Here is a 22,743-nt window from a genome sequence, read left to right as displayed (position 1 = left end):
TAGTGGGACACAAACTGTCAGCTGCCAGAACTCCATCCAAAAGACTTCATGACCTTAGCTAGATCTAACATTGCAGCACATTCTCATTTCTCTGTGTGTGGACTTCCGTGAGCTGTGTGGGGAGACTCCTCTATGTAAATGGATTATGGGCCTAGCTGAGATTTTGTTTAGACTTTCTAAGAAAGGGAATGTTGGTTAGAGGAGTGCTGGTTTGATATCTGTACGGGACATCTTAATTGGGAAGAGTCGCCCACAGGTTGCCAAACGAGTTCAGAAAGATGGTTTATTTTTTTGTGTGTAAATTATTTATTGCTCGTGTTGATATTGAAATGTCCAATATTTCAGTGGAGATGTGTGTTGTCGAGTGTTTGGGATGAAAGATGCTGTATAAGCATTAGACATTTATTGCGTTTTAGCTAAAGCTGGCCACAGACTGCAGCAAGAACTCAGAGATAAATCATCCTTGTTTTCTCCCTTTGAATTTGCTGAATCTGCAAACTGAATTTGCTGCCTCGTATTTTGCTTTAGATGAGCTGTAGTTTTCCTGTGGAAAATGCCTTCTGCTTCCCATGCAGGTCTGCACATCTGTCTCACCTGTCGCTTACCACTGATTTTTGAATTCTCCCAATACAGCAGGTCAGCCCTAGTTAATTAGGTATGTACTACTCAGTGATTATTCTACTTTCATCGCGCTACGTGCACAGTGTCCATACACCCCAAGCCTCCACCTGGATCGACTTGTGTCGGTGTCCAGCTCAGGCTGCTGCTGCCTGAAGGAACAACTCCGGGCTGCAACCGAGCTCCTGGAAAACTGGCGGGAGCTGCTGCACGGAGGTGCTCCCGTCTGGCTCCAGTGTATTTGTTTTATTTGCTGTTTTAGGCACATACTAGTTTCAGTGGAGTGAGCGGCAGCTGAGTGATAATTGCAGCTATCCTCACTTCAGAATTAAAAAATCAACGCTGAGATTCTCTCGGCTTCCTTGGGAGCCCAGGCTTTGTCAGCAGGCATGAGTCACCATGCATTGTGTGAATGGATGAGATGAAGCAATGTGATGATTTTTCCTTTGTTCCCTAACCTTTGCTGAATAACAGACAGGAATTGCCTCTCTGCGTCTTAGCACCTGAAGTTTCACTAGGATATAAAAAGCTTCCATTCACGAACCCTGTAATCCTTAGTCACTGTGTGCAAACACAGGGAAAATGCCACGTCAGCAGCTTTATCTGTTGCCGTTACAAAACAGAATATATGTGGGTATATATATGTGTATTTTACATTTTAACTAGTATTTGAAGATCGTACTTCCTTTAACTGGATCAACAAAGAGGATGCCTAACAAAGAGTTTTTTCCTTCCACCCACTCCTGTGCCTTTTTTGTTGTTCACCTGGTCCTTTGTAGGAGAGGTTGCAAGTAAGAGTTTGCAGCGAAGACAAACAGGCTTTTCTCCAGCTTTGTTTTAAAAAGTTGTTTGATACATATGCCTGCTGATACGCATAAAATCAAGAAATGTGTAGTATTTAAATTATATGCAAAGTGTAAATGTATCAAAACAGCAGATGCCATTATTATGAAGAGTTATTAGTTATGCTAGGAACATAACCTCAAAGCATTTTCCTTGTCATGGGAAAAAAAACATGTTTCTTTGAATATCGCAAACTGCCCTAGTGGAGCTGTGTTCTGCTGTGAGGGTACTGAATGCGTGCTACATCTGGCAAATCCCTTATTACTGTGGTTAAGTGGCTTTGCAGCACCATGGCATGCAAGACAGACTCTGCTTTAGGACATTTGGCCTTTCCCTTGCCTTCCACCACCATTGTGGCTGCAATACTTCACCTGCTCTTCAGGTCCTGCGGAGCTGTGCTGCCTGCAAATTCACTCCGTATGCCCACAGCCTGATGGTGAGCGGGCTGTGTGTTTGGAAAGCCGTAGGAGCCCTCAGCAAGGCAAAGAATCCCATCCTCGTTTTAACCTTGCGTGGTGCAGTCGTGCAGCCTGCTCCGGCACTTGTGTTTGCACCACTGTGGTCATACCGTCCTGGGGAGTTAACTGCTGGAAGTGTCAGAGCTGCATTTTCATCAACGCTCAGATCGCTCTGCTTGACTAATAAACCTTTAGATCTAAGCCAAACTACTAAACTTACTGTGAAAATGTTGCTTTATCTAAAACTTTGGAAATAGAGGAGAAGAAAGCAAGGTCTTGATGCCAATGTGTTGGGCCTCTGAGAAAGAAGAGGTAGGGTTGTGAACTGAAGGTTTCTTAGGGAACATTCCAGAAGTTTTGCCTGAGGGCTTTCGTTGTTGACAGAGAACTGGAGAATACTGGTGGCTTTTGAGATCCCAGTGTGTCTGTGGATGGTTTTGTTCAGACAGAAGTGTGAAATCATGCAGGGCTTCTGGGTCGTGCTGGCACCGAGGCCTTCGTGTTGATACAGGTCCCCCGGGTCCAGCAGTGCTCGAGGCAGCTTCGGGTCAGTGCACACAGCACCCTTGCCCCTTGCTTTGACCTTCTGGTCCTCGCCCAGAGCTGTGCTGCCGCTTTAAGGCTGAGAAGTTTTGGAGATGTTGTCTGCTTTCACCAGAGAGCCAGCAGATGAAGGCTGACTCATCTTGACAGCACTTCACACGATTCGTCCGCTGTCCTAACTGCGAGCAGAATCTGACCCTTGGCTATTTTTGTGTTCCCTTATCTATTTAGAAGAGTCTTTTGTTCCTTGTCTGACAGGTCCTCAGATCTGCAAAGGTTGGAACCTGAGCAAGAGCAGCAATCAGACAAAAGGTGAACTATCGAACACCAAAGCAGAAGCTGAGAGATGTGACAAGATTAAAAGGAAAACACACAAAGGGCATTGTATCTGCGTAGATGGCATCTGACAGGAGGGATGCCAAACAGCAAGGTTCAAGATTGGGTCAGAAATTACAGTCTGAAGGAAGCTGAGGGCTAACTAAGTGTTAAGTAGGCTTAATTCAGGGTTCATTTCTTTCAACTGTCCAGGTTTTCTGGAGAATAATTGTAAGCGTGTTTATGAAACTCCTCATCCTCTCATCATTTATATACCGTGTACATTCTGATGAGTGTATTTAAACTTTAGTTACCTAGATATTTTTACATTTATTATGTTTTATAAAGCTGTTTGCTTTACATTTTCCTTCCTTCTTGCCTGGTTTCATAAAATGCACAGGATCTTGGAGGGCTGAGCCCTTCTTTTAACATTTCTGCAAGCTGACCGTCTTCTTTCACGTCCCTAGGTGTCAATGTCAGAGTCTGCACTTGCTTGATATGAGTTGTTATTGAAGTTTTTTTCTCTTTCTGAATCAGGCATTACTTCTGGTTTTACACAGTTTGCCATTAAATCTGCTTGACCTTTTTTGTTGTATTATCAAGAGCTAAAATCTTTAGCTTCTGGCAATTGCGGTGATCTTCAGTCAGGTTTTTCTTAAATTAATAAAAAAATCCCCCAGACACTTGAGATTGTACCATCATCAGCATGAAGGATAAATGAATTAGTCTATTGTTGAGTTATTTGCTGACCTAGAATTGAACTCAAATGAAGGGACATTACACCTGTTTTCAGAGCTTCTGGGAAAACGTAGGCATTGAAAAACGTGCTCCTAGACAAAGCGTGCCAAGGGATTTTCTAAATCTGGAAAACTGTTGTTTCAGCCTTGTTATTTCAGCGTTCCTTTTGCTTCATATTCTGTGTAATGAAAAGTGACAGTTGTTTTACATAATGGAAAATCTTGCATGATTGGTCTCAGTTCAATATCTGCAGGAGGAAATTAAGATTACACTACCCACACATTAATGATGAAGTTCCCGTGGCTTTTTAATGACATAATTTTACTTTAAATACAAAGACGCTGTGTTGGTGAACAAGAGCACTACAGTAACTCCTAATGATCATGATCAGATCATGTTTGTATTAATATGATCTGTAATTAAAAGCTACTGCTTTGTAATAGCAATTAAAACAATCCTTGAATAATTAAATACTCTTTCTTAAAGACTTTTTTTCTTTTGCATTTTGCGAATGCCAGACTTACAGTGAAGAGGACTGGTGTTAAATTATTTCCTGCAAATACTTGTCAGCTTATTTTTTCATGTCAGGTAATTGTCTTACAGTTTGCACGTTTGGTTCTGCCCGCATATATATGTGTGTGTGTATATATATGTGTAGTGGGTAAACCATTTTATTCTCAGACTGATGCCGTTTTCATCCGACTTGATGCATGTTTTTTTTTCTGGGGTTGGAAACTCCTCATTTCACCATTCTTCCCCCCTCTGCCTTCCCAAATGCCTGTAGAAGAGCAGCAGAAATAAATGCGTTTTTCTGCTTTTGTCATGCCTGCTTCCAAGTCCATCAGGCACCAGCTGCTGCGCTGCTAGTGCCGCCTTGCTCCTGTCACTGATGTGCCCGTGGGAGACCTTTCCTCCTGGTGGATCCCATGTTACTGGGAGGTGCTCTGTATTGAATTGTCTCGCTTCCCTGGCCCTCTGGGACACTGCCTTCACACACTTATGGGTCTAACATCAATCCACAAGCCCAGTTTCTCACCCAGGGAGAGAAAAAGTGATGCTGGAGGTTCATAGCCTTAGAGGTTTTCTTCCTAAAAGTTTATTCGGAAAGGTTTTCTTTTCATTAGATAAGAAAGCATTTGGCGGGTTACAAGGCAAGAGGAATTTGGGAAGCTGGAAGGAGAGGGAGACGTGGCAGTCACTGTACAGGTTCAGAAATTTCTATGCCAACCAGTTCCCAGAACCCCTTTTAAAATACCTGTAAGTTTGTTATAAAAAGTACTGGTTTCTTCTAGGAGATTGCATCGACATACAGATACTGCATAGAATAACTAGTATTGCAAACAATCCAATTGCTCAATACATTTAAAAACACATACTTAACTCACATCTTTGTATTCTGTTCTGCCTGTGCATTTTTGTCGGTAATACAGAATATTCCAGCTTTAAAAAAAAAAGGGAAAAATGAACAACTATTTTACCAATTGCTGGTTGTGATTTAAAAAACAGTCCCCAATGGCATCTTTGAATGGCCAGGCGCTGAATGACATTGCTGGGTCACCCATGGGAGTGTGGTGTGGCCGACATGGAGCATCGGGCTGTGAGCTCTGCTCGGGAGACCTGGCTGTGGCTGTTGGAGGCTGTGGTTGCAGCTCACGATACAGGTTCGTGCTCAGTACCGTCACTGACCTGCCACCAGAGGCTATTTTGTATTTTCCGAGCATGACTGTGCCCGAACACCCTGCGTGTGCATGGGGACGATGCAGCTGACTTTCTCCTTTGTATCGATTTCTGGGTGGGGACTGTTAGCATTCCACCTCGGTCTATAAAACGGGCACTAAACTAACACACTTAGGTACAGGAACAGTCTTGTTGACTGTACGGAGCAGAGGAATTTGTAGTTACAGCTGTTGTGCAACGCTGTGATTGTCGTCCCCCTCTCATGGCAGCTGATGGCAGATAAGACGAACAGGGGCTTTTTCAACTTCTACTCCTGGCTGTTCTGCTGCAATTTTCTGTGTCTGTGGGGAATTTTGGCAAAGTAGCACACGTTTATTCACAAACAGGGAAGGAAAAAATAATTCAAGTGACTCTCCACTTACTTTAATTGCTTGTATAAAATTATCACAAACCACTTGTTTACTGGAAGCTGCCCAGCTCATCATTTGGTCGAAGAATTAGGAATGATAGTAATCTTGTTGCTTTTTCCAAAGCATTCATTAGCTTAGAGATTTCAATGCCAAGAGAAAACGTTGCCTAATAGATTCCTATGTCTGCTCTTTTTGAATTTCTCTTGAGCAACTCTGGGAGCCAGTAATAGCCTATGCAGATTTTCGCAGGCTTTCAAAGTCCTTGCTTTTGGAGGGCATAAAATTATTTTGAGCTTAAAATGAGATTCTGGGCCATAGACAGAGGCTAACATTGTTTCTTTGTGATAAAGGCTTTCGCTATTATAAAGGACAGTGCACGAGTTAAACTAAGTAAAAACGACAGCTCATTCTCAGCTTTTATCGCATGCAGAATGCATCTCTTCACATCAGTATTTACAGAAGGCTTCTGCTTGGATCAGATTTCTTCACATCCGCTTGGCTAACATAATTTGATGCTAATAAAGAATAATAAAGGGCAACAATTTCAGATCTGCTGACAACAAGAAGTGGCTTTGCCTTTATAAGCAGTAAGAACCTGGAGCTTTTTTTCCTTGAGGAGCCTTCTCTGTCACTAGAGCTGGTCCCCGATACGGCCGCGCTCAGAATTGCAATGTGGTACCTGCTGGGAGAGCTCCTGTCCAGCTATTTGTTTCTTGAGTGGCAGAGGGCTTTTTCCCTCCTTCCTGTTTGCTCTTTAGCTCATTGCTGGGCTGCATTGGTATTCCAGCCAGCACAGTCCTGAGTAAACGCTTCTGTGCCATCCTGCCTGGCGTGGGGACAGTGGCCAGGGGAGGTGGGAAGGCAAAGGGAGAATTCAGGGAGCCTGGCGCTCCTCTTTCTCTCCTCTTTTTGCTCCAGCAGCAGTGGCTTGGTGGAGCTGCAAGTGGATGCAGTGGGGATGCTCCGGGGTCGCAGCTTGTCCCCAGAGGTTAGGAAGGGGAATCTGAGCAACTCACCAGCACAAGGGGCTTTTCCAGGAAAGGGCTGGGACGTCGGTGGGTTTACAGGCCGCTTCCATGGGAAGTGATCTGCTGCCTGCAGCAGAAACCTGCTGAATTTGCTGCTTCTCTCATAGCGGCATGATGTGGCTGAGATGTAATGGGTCAGCAGACAAAATAGGCTAATATTAGTAATTTTCCTTGGATAGAGGGAAAGAACCAAGCAAATGGCCCCTGCAAGCTGGCAGTGCTTTATCTGCACCCATCACAGAAGGCACGTGATACATGTGTGTCACAGGCATTGCTTCGTTTGGAGTTGTTGATATATTCATCCTTAAAAATGTGGATTAGAAACTGTTAGCTTCAAATCTGTAATAGTGATAGTTCCATTAGGAAGTTCTGACAGTGCCCTTATATCTGTAGTTTTTGCATCCTAAATAAGATTTGAGAGAGATTTTCTTTATTTCAAACCCCTGAAAAGATTGCTTTGCTGAAGCATTATTATTCTGTTGGTAAATATGTACAGCATTATCTTGTCAGGTGTCACTTTGATATTTGGATTGGTTGGCATAGTAAAAATACTAATGGGAAATACTTGTTTTGGAAAATAGCACAGACTGTATTATGTACATCATTGCGCTCTCTCTGCAAGTGAAGCTGTGTACCAGCAATCAAGAAATTTTCAGAACAAAGTTTATTTTTAAAAGATATATTACAGGAGTACGTACATCAAGTTTGCTGTAGATAATTAAATATACTTGTAAAGGAAAACTCTCTATGTGTAAAAGACTAAGTCCTGTCTTGCACACCAGGCTTGAAATACAAAACCAGAGGGGAAGCCATGATTCAGATTCCCCTTCGCCACAAGAGAGAAAGCACCACTGAAAGTATCAGTCACTAACAGCTCCTCCCTGTAAACACGGTTCTGAATGAAAGATGTTTTTGCCTTTCACCACTATCACAATGGTTGTCGGGAGTTGATGAATGCTGCAAAATCAAGAAAAAAAATCCAATTGACTGAAAAGAGTGGCTGGTTGGATAGCCAAAGGTCATAACTTCATCTTGCAATTTCCACTACCCATTTAATGCCAGTTAAGTAGAAGTAATGACACTATTGCCTATTGGTGGCATTATATTGCCACTTTCAGCTTGTTTTGGACTAGTGCTGATGATGTAGATGACCGATCAAAATCCCAGGTAAATCTGATAAAAATTTGCATGATATCTATTTGCATACCCAAATTTAAAGTTATCAGACTCAATTTACTTTATTTTGGTGCTGTGGAATGGTGGAATGGAGGAAGACACAAATGAGAAATTCATGATGGACAAGGCCTGCTTTTCATTGCTTGTTAGATGGAGAAGTAATTTTTTTTTTTCCCTCCAAATGAAATTTGGGCTAATTGAGAAGAGGCTGATCCAGTGAACCTCTAGGTATGCAAGCAGGAGCTTGCTCAGGCTGAAGCTGAAGCTGCTTGCATAATTTCCCACATACTGCTGATGGATGAGGGCTCAGAGGACGGAGAGTGGAGCCTAACACACTCTGCTGGGTGAATGAGCAGATGACTTTATAATAAAGCCCAAAGCTGCTGCTTTGATCAAATATTTTGTTAGCAATTACTTACTGTTTTCTCAATGGGAAGCAGATCACTGGGAGAGTAAGAGGGGATATTCCGGAGCAGGTTCTTAGGGATGCCAATTGTTCGCAGCTGGTATGGGGCAGGGTTTCATGGTAGACATCCAAACTGTAGCTTTGGTTCTCTGAATAGTTGGGAATGGCAGTTTCCACAGGTGAGGAGATAGAATGGCAGATATCTGTAAAAACATACTGCTATATGTGCCTGTAGCCACGTGGCGAGGTACAGCACGGCACATTTGTGGCATGTGAAAAGCTACTGAACTGTGCAGCCTCCAGGAGCATAAAAGTGTTCTTATGGGCTGAGCTTTCCCATGCTTTCAGAAGAAGCTGATGTACTTCCTTAGCGTCTCTGGGGTAGTTTATTCGCATGATGAACTGCAGATTGCAAATAAACCTTTGCTGAAGTTGCAGGGCACGTGGTTGCCCTTAGAAGGAAGCATTTTTATGATGCACTAACACAGTAATGTTAGTTAAAACAATGGGGTGTATTGTGATTTGAGTTTTCTGCATTCATAGGCTATGGCTAGCGACTGGCTGAGTCAATACTACGCTGTGCTGTTCATCCAGTTCTGTCAGTGAGGAATGTGTCTGTGCTAGGACGTGATCGGTGCCTGAGCGTGGCGTGATTTCTTGCTTCTGACAGAGCTCCGAGTGGGAGGTTGCAGGACGTTCTGTGCAGGTACAGGCTGATAGCCAACCTGCCCTTTTCCTGACAGGCCTGGCAGTCTGACCTGTGGCCAAGAGGACAGGACAGCCGTCAGAGTTAACGTTAGCACCCGAGCCTTCAATTTAATGGGGGCTCAAATTTAATTCCATTTAAGTCATCTCCTGGCACCGGTTGGCACACATCCATCAGCCTACAGAAATCATGCCAGTTTACATGGGCAGAAAATGTGGCTATTAAATCCAAGACACAGCCAGTTGTGACGGGAGGCAGACTTTTGCGGTTGCCACTGGGTAGGCTGTTGGTGAAGTGTGCCTGGCCTGAGCACGTCCATCGCTTCCCCAGCAGAGCAGAGATGACAAAGATGGAGATGCATAGAAGATTTGGGGGCAGATCTGGAATAACTTGTGGGGAAAGAGACTTTGAAGCAGTCTTTGGAGTAGGAGGACAGTCTTTCCACCCCAGCACGTCTTTTTGTTCAGGGGAGGGGATGGGAAAGAGAAAAGATGGTTAGAAATAAGTTGCTTTCCAGGGGTGGAAATTAAATGGTTGAAGAGTTTCTTTCACCAACAAGAAGCGGTGCTAAGTTTACCAGATCTGTACTATGAGAAGGCGTTGCAAACGTCGATCCATCCAGCTTAGTCCTTAGGGTCCAGGAGCAGTTGCTTGAGACTTGCACGAAAGGATCTATTTGCTCCTTTTGACCGGTAAATGCCAAGTTTGGCTTTGACACATATCCAGTACTGGATAGCCATTGCTCACCCGCAGTCACCCTGCAGTCAGCATGTTTATTTAAGTGTTTGTATTTCAGTCTCGTTCAAAATGAGAGGAAATGTGGAGACCTTTCATTCCTGAATGTTTGGTTCAAAGACTTCTTGTGGTACTGGGCAGGTGAAAAAAGCTGGAAATGAATCTGTTTCTTTTAGTGCTGTTCATATTAATAGGCTTTGCTTTTCATGCTTGTCGTATTGTAATTCTGATTTAACAACATTTATCAGTAGAAGATCACTGCAGGGTCTTTAATGATTATAGTTGTTCAAGCTCTTAGACTGAGACTATTAAATAAGCTCCAATTACTTCCCATTTATTTGTGTTGTTTTTTCCCTCCAAGTAACAAAATGTAATCCTGAAGTTCATTACTATTCTTTGCATTGTATTTATCTAAATAGATTTTCTACCTAATTAAGGCTGAATATGTTTGTGCTAAACTGACCATATTTTACAAGGATGTTTTCATTTGTATGCGAGGGGGTCTTTGGTTTCCACCATCCATATTTTAATTATGTTTAATTTCCATAGCTGCCAGAAATCCAATTGTGTATCTCAGCAGTTCACCCTGGGCTGCTCAAGATTGTTTAGATGTGAGCTGGAATAGTTCTCCAGATGAATTTAGTTGGAATCTAGTTAATAACACGTCACCAGGAAGCAATTTCAAGTGTTTACTACTCCTCTGAAAGATATAAAGTGTATATTGGCTGAATTTTGGCTGAAAGACATAAAGATGAAAGCAAAGGAATTCAGTTCAAATAACCGTGTTGTTTGTTATGGGATGGGTCACTGAGAGGGGAAGGTACGAAGAAATGTGTTGGTGAGTTGAGGAACTGATGAACAGGTTGGCTGGCAGTGGGTGTGCAGTGTGGCTATCTCGTCTGCAGGCATTCAAATGCCTGAGCGTTAATCCTGTAAACATTTTGTGTTCTGTATTTGTGTAGGATGATCTCTCTGGGGCGCCCTTGTTGGATAATTAAGCAGTGCAATTTGCTGATAATTAAAAACGCAGAGCATCCCATTTCCATTTCAGTATCGGGATAACCCTCAGGAGAAAATACCACCTAGATAACCCTCAGGAGAAACCATCACCACCTGCCCAGCTCCTCGCGCCATGGGGCAAGGCCCAGCCTGGGGCCATCTCCAGGGCCAGGCCTTCTCTGGCAGGAGCCAGGAGCACCCGTTAAAAAGTTTCGGGGTGTGAGTATCCATCGCTTTTTTTCTCTCTCCAAAACGGCAGGTTTTTTCAAGGGCTGTTTGAGGTCCTGTTCAAGGACCGCAAAATAATAGGCGTTACTATGAAAAGTCATTTAAATTACCTTTCCCTTGAGAAAGTGCTGACTTCTTTGTAAGCTCCTTCATGTCTGAACTCTGCTTTGGGAGGATTATATGATCCACCTTCCCTTGGGAAGAAGCTGTAGGGGAAAAAAAAAAAAAAGACAAGTAAGCCTCCAGGGTTTTCCTGAGCTTCCTCAAAAACCACATTTTGCACTGTCAGGCCTCATCTCTTTCCTAGTTTTGTGGTGAATTCTGTTCAAAGATGTGGTTGAGTTGAAATGAGGCCAGGAGGCTTGAAAATACCAGTAAATGTTCCGGGACAGCTGCTCAGCAGGAGCGGCTGCGGAGGGCTTGCTGGCCTGGGAAGGGAGCAGCGCGTCGTGCCGTCGCCTGCACCGAGGCACAGCTGAAACATGCTGCAGAGCAGACATGGAAGCTATTGAAATGTGTACAGATACATACGTGCTATACATACATATGTATGTATAAATATATACAGACACTCAAAAAAAGGCTGCACTGTCTCGGTGTTGATGTTACTATTGGTGAATTTGACTGGAAGGGACCCTTGCCAAGAAAAGAGCTGCATGCGTGGGTCTGGAGTCTGTTAATGAGATCAAGCATCGTTTGAAAGGGAACAACATTTGTAAATTGGGGGCAGCTCCTGGTTATAAATCAAGTCCTCTTACAGATTGAATAAAATGTGACGAGTCTCTGGTGTCCTCCAGTCCTTATGTGTAAGTACAAATTTCCCTGAAAAGCTTGAATTAGCTGAAAAGAAAATTGGCAATTTTTAAAATACTGTGGATATTTGCTTTCACAGGTCCCTCTAGTAGTATTCTGGAACTTTTAATAACTGGATGAACATTTGAAATTGCAGTTAATACAAAATGGCTGCTCGTTTGGTTACAGTGCTAAGCTGGAGGAAATGTGAAAATCTGTTTTGTCTCTTGAGGGATGCTGTATGTTTTAATCCTTAATCTAAATCATTCTGAAAGTTAGTCACATGCTAGCAAGAAACAGAAAAACCGTTTTGAGGAAAGCAGCCAGAGTTTTGAAGCCGTTTTTATTATATTTCAAAATAGAATGTATTTCCATGTTGTAAAAATAGAATATGTTGAAAAAAAAAAGAAAAAAAAAAGGCATCTTATATTTATGACCTTTTTACCATGTTGTTTCTAATGTTTTGCAACACACTGTGGAAGTTTATTTTAAAACAACCTATATATCAATGGAAAGTAGGGGATCTATAATCCTCGAACCAGTCTCTGGTGCAGATGTCCCAGGGCAGGGTCCCCATGTGGCTTTGTGCTGCCTGGTGGCCCATCCGGTACCCTGCAGCCTTAAACACCAGTCTAACAACGTAGTCTTGGCCAGGCAGGGCCTGTGAGTGTTTGCTGGCACTGCATCCTGAAGGACTGGTGCTTTTCCAAGTATCAGAATTCTGCCTTAAACCCAAATGATCACTTTTTCTCATGATCTTCTTACATAGCAGAAAAGACTGTATTTGATACAATTACATCTTTCATCTTGAGCAGCTTTCAAGATCAAAATCAATACATTTGTTTTCACCTTTTGTACCTCCCTCTTTAATGTCAGGCATGAAGTAACTTCACAGGTTCCTCGCAGAATGTTTCTCACAATTCTTCAGCCCCTGACAATTAAAGTACAATGTACTTATTATAGTGAAATGGAAAAACATATGGACAAAGCTAACTACTTTAACATCTGCTGTCTTTTCTCCATCTGCTCTCTTTGGCTGTGCTCTTGTCCAAACCTGCCAAAAGCACCAGTTTTTCAAGGGTCTCATGGTGTATCAGCCACGTCCTCGACGAAAGTTCTTAATTTCATGTTCATTTTGATAGAGTGGCAGGACATCTGCCCCCTCTTGCTGCATGCGGATTTCAGGCAGAGGAGAGCCTGGTTTGTAGTGAGAAGCACATGGATGCGATGTATTGTAGTGTGAAACCCACGGACGTGATAGGACAGGTAACAGCAGGATGAGTCTTGCTCTACCTGGGAAATCACCCCCCCTCGCCCAGTGGCCTTCTGAGCAGTTGAAATTAGTGTCTGAAGGATGCTGAAATCCGTGATGTAGAGCAGAGGCAATGATACCTGTCATCATGCACAGCCTCAGAAATTCTTTGGTGTGACTTAATTTTTTTTATATTGTTATTTACTGTCATTCTTTTGGTGACCATCCTTCTGTATGGATCTAGCAGAAGAGTTGGGACATCTCCAGACAAATGCATGGTCAGTCTTTCTTTACAGTGATGGAGAAGATGTTTTTTTTTCTTGGATTCTTACAGAAAAGGGAACTACCTCAAGAATTAGCTATGGGAGCTGATTGTGCTCCATGTTTTTGGCAGCCTGTGGCAGAAGTTGTCTGAAGAAGCTTCTTTGGGATGATTTTGTCTTGATGAGGTGTTAGCAGAGTCTCAGACCTGTGGCTTTGGGCTGTCTGGTCCAGACAGAGCTCAGGTTCAGCTTCTTCGGGCACTTCCAGGGCTGGTTTGGAGCGAGGAGCCAGTCACGATTCAGACCCCAAACTGGGATGTTCCAAGAAGGGGATGGAATAGGACTTTAGAGCCAACATGAGGGGCATTTATAATTTCTTCTCTTGTTCTGAAGACCGTAGCATAATGTTTGTAATTCAGCTGGGGGGAAAGGTTTTGAGTTTGAAAAAGAAATGGCCCTCAAGTGTGCAAAGGCCAGAGTGCAAAGGGAAGGATCTAGTCCAGGAGCAGCCCTTGCTTGTAGAGATGCCATCCACTGACTTCCCTGGCAATTGGAAGGTATCATTACTGAACAATTAACAAGCATTACAAAATAATATGTCACAGAGCTGTAATTAATACCAAAGAGGAGATTTGTTTTAATTATCTTCCTCATATAGCGCTGTTTAAATTCTTCTTGGCCTCAAGACAGGCAAAATAGATGGCCCTGTACAAGCTGACCAGGGCACTGCTGGGCTTTGATAGATGAGGTGTGTTTTGAAGCTGTTCAGCACCTCCGCAGGCTGGTTGGGCCCTGCAGCCACAGAGCTCACCCTGGCAGAGCCAAGTGTCAGCACCAGCTCCAGGCACTCCTTTCATTGTGGATGCCTGCGTGACTGCCCACTGTCCATGTATGTTCACATATGTTTTGATGTACTTTGTTATCTAAAAAGAAAAAAAAAAAAGCCAGTTTTCGATAGTGTGGAGTTCTTATACCTTGCCCTCAAGGCCAGCACGCCCAGTGCTTTGTATTTAGGGGACGGTTTGTGGCTATATTGTGGCATATGCGTGTTTCTGGTTGGCCTGGTCATGTCTTCAAAGTACCGTGCTTTGCCGAGGGCAAGAGGATGAGAATATGCTCTCAGTACAAAAAAAAGACATCAATTCATGCATCCTGGAGAGAAAATCAGTTGTGCCAGATAAAGCAAAACTCTGAGCGTTCGCCATTCAGGGCTTGCTTGCACGTGGTCCATCCATCTGCATGTTACCTGTGGGACTTCCTCGATAACAGGAGTCGCACAGTGAATAACTTCTCCTGTGAAGGAAGCATTTTCTTACTGTCGGGAGGAGATGCTCTGCACAGTGTTGAACTGTCCGCTGTGCACTCTTCTCGTTGGGTTCAGTATTTTGGGTCAGAGCCCTCAAACGCACAAGGGCTGCCTGCCCTTGCTGCCTGCAGAGCCGGTGCTCGCTCTGATGTCCCTGTGGCTGCTGACTTGTCTGCGCGTTAGGTTATCGATTTGAAAGCAGATTTGAAGTTCCTCTAGCGTTGGCTTTTTGCATGCTGCCAAAATTAACCTTCACAGCGTCTGGTGCTGGCTGTCGGCAGAGGCACCCCGTCTAGGGTCAGTTGGAAACTGCATGAGTTGATTCCTAAAGGCTCGGTAACATGTTCCAGGCAGACAGCGGGACACCCCAAAGCGAGCTGCTGGCTCACCGCAGTTTTCTCTCGGTCAATATTGCAGTCCCGGCCTTTCACTTCTCTTGCAGCACGCAGGTTATAGAAGTGTTACTGAAAGATTTTGTGACACCTAGATTTTCTAAGCTGAGCAAACCCAAATGCACAGTTATGTTCGGATGTGCTTGACTGGGACACAAACATGTAGAACAGATGCAGGTTCAAATAGTGCAGAGAGAGGCAGCGGCCGGAGGTACATAGATGAGCTGCTGCCTGTTGCACCCACAGAGCCTTTGAGGTTGTTAACAGGCTGTCATTAAAGTCCCGTCATCATTAGAGACGGCTGTCAAGAGTTTGGATTCTCCACATTTGCACCAGTTGAGGTGAGGGGCGGCTGCTGTGTGGTCTGTCCGAGAGGACAGCGTCAGTCCATTGAGGCCTTCCCGATGGATCACCAAGGCTCTGCGTCCCTGCCTCTGCAGCGACCTGGGGCAGATGGGACCTCAAACCTAATCAAGCTCACAGAACCTGAGCTTCAGACCCTCAGTTGCCAAAGAAATAGCGGCTAATATGCCAAAGAGCATACATTTTGTGTGATAGATACTTTAATAAAACACACTCAGGATGGAGTTGGGTGAATTGAAGCCTGAGCCGGGTTTGGAGCAGAAATCAGACTCTCGCTACATGCAATGGCTCCAAGCTTAAAACATTATTTTTTCATTAATATTATATTGTTATTTTTAGCATCAGCGCCAATCAGCATGTAATTGGCGGTGATCTCATGCTCACTACTGGGTACAGAGTGTTCCTTCCCAGTTTGGGAGAGTTCCCTTGTTATTGTTGAGTCGCAGCCTGCACACACGCAGAGGCCCGGTGTCGTTAAAGCTCTCCCTGCCAGGATGGACGCTCCCGCCGTGGAGCACTCGGCAGTTTGCCTCTCCACACAGCTTCTGAGGGCCATATACAGCTTGGACTGTTTGTGGAAATCCTTCTCACAGGCCTGTGTTAGTTGACAGACGTCCACAGTGTCACACGTGAGCTTTGAAATGTGGTGCTGCACAGCAAGGAGAGGCCTCCAAAGGTTTCTTTATAAAAGCTATAAACAGAATTGGCTTTTAAAATGGGGGGGATACTTTGACCTGTTCCTGCGCTCCTCCACAACAGCAGAATGGCTTTCACTGGCAGCAGGAGTGGGGCGTTTCTTGACCAAGCTGCAAACACGAAGGCCTGCCAGAAGTAAATGTCCCTGACAGGAAGCCACGGTGCTCCCAAGCTGCCAGAGAAGCACTGGTGGGATCAGCCAGCAAGGGAGTGTTTTGTCAGGAGGGTAATGGAAACGCAGGTCAAATACCTAGGCTCTTGGGCAGCATGTGTTGTGTTTGAAACCTGTAATGCTGAGTGATTATCACAGGGGAGCCCTCTCGAATGAGGTGGTTTTGCGTAGAGCCTATTTTGATCAGTGGCTGTACCAGGAAATTATTCCCTTACAACGACCAAAATGGTGATTTTCATAGTATCTTTTCTGAGCATTCTGTGAATGAGATTAGGTTTGTGCTACAACAAAAAAATAGCGTTGTTAGGTGTTGGCTTGAAAAATGGCTTTGATCTTTGTCTGTGGTTACGTACAGTCTGTATTAATAGGCTCTCTTCTTCTAATTTGGTCCTGGTATAATTTTCCAATTTTTTTTCAGTATATTCAATGTAGTTTGCAAACACAGGTCGATGAGAAGGTATTGAAGGTATCTAGTTAATGAAAGCTAGACAAAAGTTGGATGACCTTTCAAACAGCAAGCCCACTGATGTACGTCCCGTGGTACTGCCACAGTGCCATGGTGCAACTCCTGGTTTCTCCGTCATCTTTCTCCAGAATGACTTTGTCGTGACTTGAGTAGCTTAGACATCCATGGCATATAAAGGCTGCAATGAATCCAGCCTTGTAAAATAAATATTGTAGAGCAAGTTAAACCCATCTTCCTGTAGCCAGCTTAACCCCAGATGTGCTGCTTTTGCTTGTGCCCCCAAACTTTGCAGACGAACACAGTTTATTGCCAGCAGCTGCTGCTCTTTTAGGCTTTCAAGCTCTGAGCATCGGGCTTTGTTTCCCCCACCCTGCAAACCACGTGCATCCTGCTGTCACGTATGGATCCTATCTTGAAACCATTACGCTGTACAAATCGTGCTTGGCGCTGGTGAAAGTTGTGAGAGAGAAATGCAGCGTTAAGGGAATGGGGATTTCTGGCTTAGTGGCATTTAATGTCTGCGTCAGCAGGTGTGGGAGCCCTGGGCTTGTGCGAGGCTGGAATCTGACTGTGTCCAACTGTGGCATTTGTTACATGCCCTTTCATCTGTCAGTGTGTATATATATACATTATGTGTATATATAAATATATATGTGTATATACATACAGCTCCTGGTTGGCACAGTTGCTCTGCAGACTGGGCTGTATTTTTAGCCCTGGTTCCTCCTACCTCTGCAGTGAGCTTTTGTGGTCTCCTCTGTGCCCCCTGGCAGGGAGCGGGTAAAGCCCAGCTCAGTTTTGTGTCTGCCTTTGAAGCATTTATGATATATTTGTCTTCTCAAATTGCAGCGTGTAAAGTTGGAAGAGCATTTCCCAGAGGGGAGGAAAGCACTTGAAGGGGGAGAAGAGTTTAAAGAGGTGAACCATACGCCGGTAAATCCTCTGTTTACTTTGCTTTTTTCTCCTGAGGTTTCATCACAGCTGTTTACCGCTCCTATCATGTCAGATGCTATTTGTAACAGGAATGGGCCCACACGTCATCCTTCGAGGCTTTTTCATGCTACAGAAAGTTCTGGATGGGTCATCAGGTTGGGGCTGAAAGGCCCCTACCAATGGATAAATTTCACACCAGTTTCTCATGTGGGCATTAGAAGACTTATCACTAAAAACAAACAACAGTGGAAATCTGCTCTCCTCTCCTTTCTCCTTTATCAATATGCCACTTGCCGTACAGATTAGGATTTTTATTTATTTATATTTTTAGCTTAGAGAGGAAAATCATTTAGCAAGAGTCAGGCTGAGAGAGAGAGAGTTGCCAAGATGGACGGAAATATCCTGTCGCAGCATCGCCTTTAGAGACATTGGAAAGAGGCTAATGAAGAAGACAGACTTTTTCCCATCGTTGTAGCCAGGTATTTTGGCCCTGACTTGCTGCATGCTGGAATGCTCGAGTTACAGACGGAAAGTGCTTTAAACTGGATTACCAAGGAAAACTAACCATAAGGGCACTTCCATTACTGCAGAGCCGTGTCCCTGTAGCTCTTGCACACTGCTGTCGTTGAAACCCAACACATAAAGTTCTCATTTGCTTTTTCGTATTTTCCTTCACATTCCACATATGCAACTTGTTGAAGTTTAAGGAATACTTACAAAGAATAGCTCCGGCTGTGTTTGGGGCATAAAAATTTTATTAATGGTATTAATGGCACTTAGGATGCCTCTTGTATTTAAGCTTCATATAACCAAGGGGGAAAAAAAAAAGCAAGGCAAGAGCCTGCTGTTTACTTTCACACTTTTGTGCACCCAATTAGCCATTGCCATCAGGATGCTATCTACATGGCTGTTTCATAAGTATGAAGTAAATGTTATTAGCTTGTAGATTCAGAGTGGGTGGCCTTGAGTGTGCTGATGGCTAGAAAGGAGGAGCAGCAAGCTGTGCCAGGCCCCACACTGTGCGAACCAGCCAGGCGTGGGCTTCTCCAGCCTCGCAGGAGCACTGCTCCATCCCCATCACCAGGACCTGGCTGGCTGATCCTACAGCCTCATGGATGTCGGAGTGACCAGGTGTGATTAGGGATCTCGCCATCCATGCAGTGACCTCAACCTTTTTGTGTCTCGTTCAGTCCATCCAGGACATTTATCCATCCAGGTATCCACAGCCCCAGATTCCTGCCTCACTGCAAGCTGGGTACAGCTTGCTGTCCTCAAAAAGGGATCCTGTATGTGTGTTAAAGAATAATCAGAGTGTTTGCTCTGGTTCTTTGCAGTCTGTGTAAGTTAGATGAGGCATATAGCTGTATGTATGTGTGTATATACATACACATATGAGAAATATCCTAATCATTCAACCAATTTCCAAAATGTGAAAGACATTAGCAGTCACCCACGCAAGAAGGGGCTGCACTCCGTGTCGACGTGGCTGTGCACACCAGACAGAGAGAGGCTTGCTCTCTGACGGTGGCTTAAACCCAAGACTGAACTCAAAGATAAGATCTGTTTTGGTCTGGGAACAGTAACAGCCATTTCCTGAAACGGGCTGGGGTTTGCTGGCTCCCTCCCTACCGCAGTGCAGCCGTGTCCAGAGCTGCTGCCAGCATCTCTGTGCCTGCTGGCAATTTGCTTGAGCTGTACCCACGGCTGGGCAGCAGTGCAGGGCATCTTGCGTTTAAGTATTCAATGAGAAATAAAGGTGAGTTCCAGCAGCAGCTTAGAGGAAACATAACTGCAGAACAGTTAAATTTTCAGAGCTATTTCATGTATACAAATGCAAGATGTTGCTGTGAGTGCATTAAATTAAAGCAAGTCAAAATGTACCACTAGCATCGCTAACCTGAGGTTTCCAAGTTGGCTGAACAACACAGGAAACATGACAGCTATCAAACATATGAAGTGTCAGCCCATTACTCAGCGGCACCTTGGTAGAGATGTTTTAACGATGTTAATACACTTCACATTTGTCTTGCCCTATTTGCAGTTTGCTGCTGGGTTCAGGGGTCTTTTTCTTTGAAGATATATTGGAGATATAGGATAAGTATGTTTCCTTTTTGTTTGATCATTCGTGGGATCAAGTGCTGTCTTGAAACTTTTTTTGTGTGTTTCTGTTTTCTCTCACTGAGATTAAAAAAAACACACTTTCTCTGCTTTGTAAAAAGACAGAGAAAAGAATTTGATTTTACATGTGCTTTTTGCCCTTAAGAATTAGAAACGTACATTTTTTGGAAAGATGTACTTTTTCCAAAATAAAAATATTTTGTCTGTTATTTTTTTAAAGCCTCTGCATACCATGTGTGATAGCTAAAGCTACTTGCAAGCTGAGATATTCTTGGTGAGAGCATCACTTCAGTCACTTACAAAAACACATCTTAATGAATAAACTATTCAAACATTTCTCATTGCTGAGCTGTAGAGGTCAAAGCGATGCTGGCTCTCTGCGTGACCTTGGACAAGTCATTATCTCAGCCTCCTTTGTCTGTATAATCTGACTGTTAAATGGCTTCTCACAGAAGAGGTGGGAGAAACAATTAGGTAATGTTGGTAAAATGTTTGGGATATGAAGTGTGGTTCATAGGTGCTGAGAATGACTCCCAGCCGTCATTGTCATTTGGCAACCACTGAACTTTGGTTATTACGTCTGTCAGGAGTGGAAAGAAAACTGGACAGAAAAAGGTCTTACCAATATTTATTACCCTGCCTTCAGATTTTTTAGTAACAATTCCCACTTTGTTTCATCTGCTGTTGAACACTTTAGTAAGTGGAGATATTTGGGTCCAAAACTCTGTCCCCTGGTAGCTGAGGACATGTTTCTGTGGTTGGAGCCAAGCAGCTCAACCTCACCTGCTTCTGGCTATCAGACAGGCTCCTGTTTTACGTTCGTTTACACGGATAAGTGCTTCTTGGTCTAGACTTTCACGTCTTTTCTAGAACAGATTGCCATGTTCTCTGTTCTCTCAAGGATCCCTGGGATAATCCTCCTATTTCTTTTCTGTCTTATGATCTCTTTCTCCTGTTAATGTATTCATTCAGTTTGTTGGTTGCGTGCCAGAAGAGAGTTTGCAAAGGTCTGAAGGGAGCCGTGTAGCCGGGTCTCACCAGTGTTTGGGAGAAGTCAAATGTTTTACTGTTCCTTGCGCATTCTGATAATTAGTTCAACCCTTTTGCTGAGGATTTCTTTCATGCCTGTCTGATCCTCATGAGAATATGATCAGCTCAAGCCAGCACAAAGGGTGGCAAAGGCTGCCCATGCCTGAAGTGCTGCTGAAGGGCACACTTCTGCCTGAGCCCTCCTCATTCTCTGCTGCAGCTGGAGGACATAGTGCCTACACCCCCTCTGCTGTCCCATACCTCCCTTCTCCGGGTTTAGCATTTATACAGCCATACAGTTTGCCTGCCTGGCTCCAAGCTCGTGTTTAGGGCCATCTGGTCCAATCCCTGCCCCAGCAGGGCCACCCCAAGCAGGGGGCCCAGGCCCGTGTCCAGGCGGCTTTTGGAGATCTCCAAGGAGGAGACTCCACAGCCTCTGTGGGCAACCTGTGCAGGGCTCTGACACCCACACAGCACAGGACACAGGACTGCAGGTGCGGCCTCACCAACACTGAGCAGAGGGGAGGGATCCCCTCCCTCCACCTGCGGGCACAGCAGGCCACACAGGCATATGGCCTGGCCTGTGGGACACCCGTTGTCCCCCTGTCCGCAGAAACTTGCAGCACAAAGTGGTGCAGCCCATGGGGGGTTCGGGTAGGCCACAGAAGTGCCTCTGTTTTACCGTTCTCCAGTTACCAACTGCTCACAAACCTGTGTACCCCTGCTCCATCCGAAATGAGGTTGGTCTCAGGCTCGGTGGCGAAGGGGGTGATGGTGTGGTTGTCTGCACTGCCTTTGGCAGCTCAGGTGACTTTCTTAGCCTCCATTTCCCTTTATGAACCCTAACATGATGTTGGTCATTTTCAGTATGTTGGATAGTAACTGATTTTAAGTTTTCATGCATGAAATGCTGGCAATGCTTCTGATGTGACTGTTTTAGTAAGAGAGTGTAATTTTTTTCCCCATTTATAGGATGGCTATTTTTCCCACCGACCGAAAGAGAAAACACGAACGGACAGCAATAATGAAAATTCAGTCCCCAAGGACTTTGAAAACATTGATAACAGTAACTTTGCTCCCAGGACTCAGAGACAAAAACACCAGTCTGAGCTGGTGAAAAAACCGCTAAGCAAGCAAAAGGAGCATCTGAGAAAGAAACTGGAAGAGGAGAAAGTGAAGGAGAACTCACTGCTGGGAAAGAGCTCCAACGAGGTGGTGCAATTGGGCGATCAGCCTGGGAAAAACAACAGCAACAACAGCAACCTGAAGGACATGCACAGGCCTCCCAGGCAGCAGCATCTCACAAAAAGCGGAAACAGCTCCCCTGAAGTGCGATACGACCAGCCGCCAAAGTGCGAGGTAACGGGCAAAGAGGCAATCTCAGCCATGTCCCGGGCTAAGTCGAAGCAGTGCCGACAGGAGATCGCAGAGGTATACTGCCAGCACAAGCACGGGAAGCTGATGCCGGAGAAGGTGACACGTTTCTGTGCGCTGGAGGGTAAGTTGGTGGGAGGTGAAGGAGAAATAAAGCAGTATCTCAGGGGAAGGATTGTATATAATTGAAATGGCTTCCTGATAACAAAAACTGACTTTATTGCAGAAATGTCTAATGTACTTTCCTAGCCTGTGAAGTGAGGGAGAGTCTATGGATGTTTTAAGCAGGGAGTTACACGCGTATTACAAGATCCTTGGTAGATTCTTATTGAATTTCTTTTCACTTTCTTACACCACGTTTTTATTGCAGTACGTGATCTGGGTGTTCAGCTGCTGCTTCTCCTTCTTTATGTTCTTAATCTACGAATGTAGAGAAGCATAGTCGAAGTGCACGTCTTGTTAAACTGCACAAGAGTTGCCGGCTTTGTGGGGATCAGAGAACCATGGTGAATTCCGGTGTCGTCTGCTAGCCAGTAAATGGGAATACTGGTGTTGGGGCTATATGGCCATTTTTAATGTTTCTACAGTGGAGTCCAGCTAATAACCAGAGCCACTAAGCATTTTGGTAACAGATAATTGTAAGAAGTATAATAACCTTTTTCTATTTTTTAGTACGAAAAGAATCCAGTTTTGTGGCTTACTTCTGT

General features: G+C 44.4%; 1 protein-coding gene across 1 annotated transcript in view; it reads left to right on the top strand.

Moving 5' to 3' along the window:
* Positions 1-22,743, top strand: part of XYLT1 (xylosyltransferase 1) — a 192,437-nt gene that overhangs the window by 69,069 nt on the left and 100,625 nt on the right. The window contains exon 2 of the mRNA XM_048061443.2: positions 21,635-22,160. Coding sequence (XP_047917400.1) covers positions 21,635-22,160 — 526 coding nt within the window. The remainder of the gene's footprint in view (positions 1-21,634; positions 22,161-22,743) is intronic.

This window comes from Anser cygnoides, chromosome 15 (assembly GCF_040182565.1).
Source record: "Anser cygnoides isolate HZ-2024a breed goose chromosome 15, Taihu_goose_T2T_genome, whole genome shotgun sequence".
Lineage (NCBI taxonomy): Eukaryota > Metazoa > Chordata > Aves > Anseriformes > Anatidae > Anser > Anser cygnoides.
The sequence above is the reverse complement of the archived record's forward strand: the minus strand, read 5'-3'. Positions and strand labels throughout refer to the sequence as shown.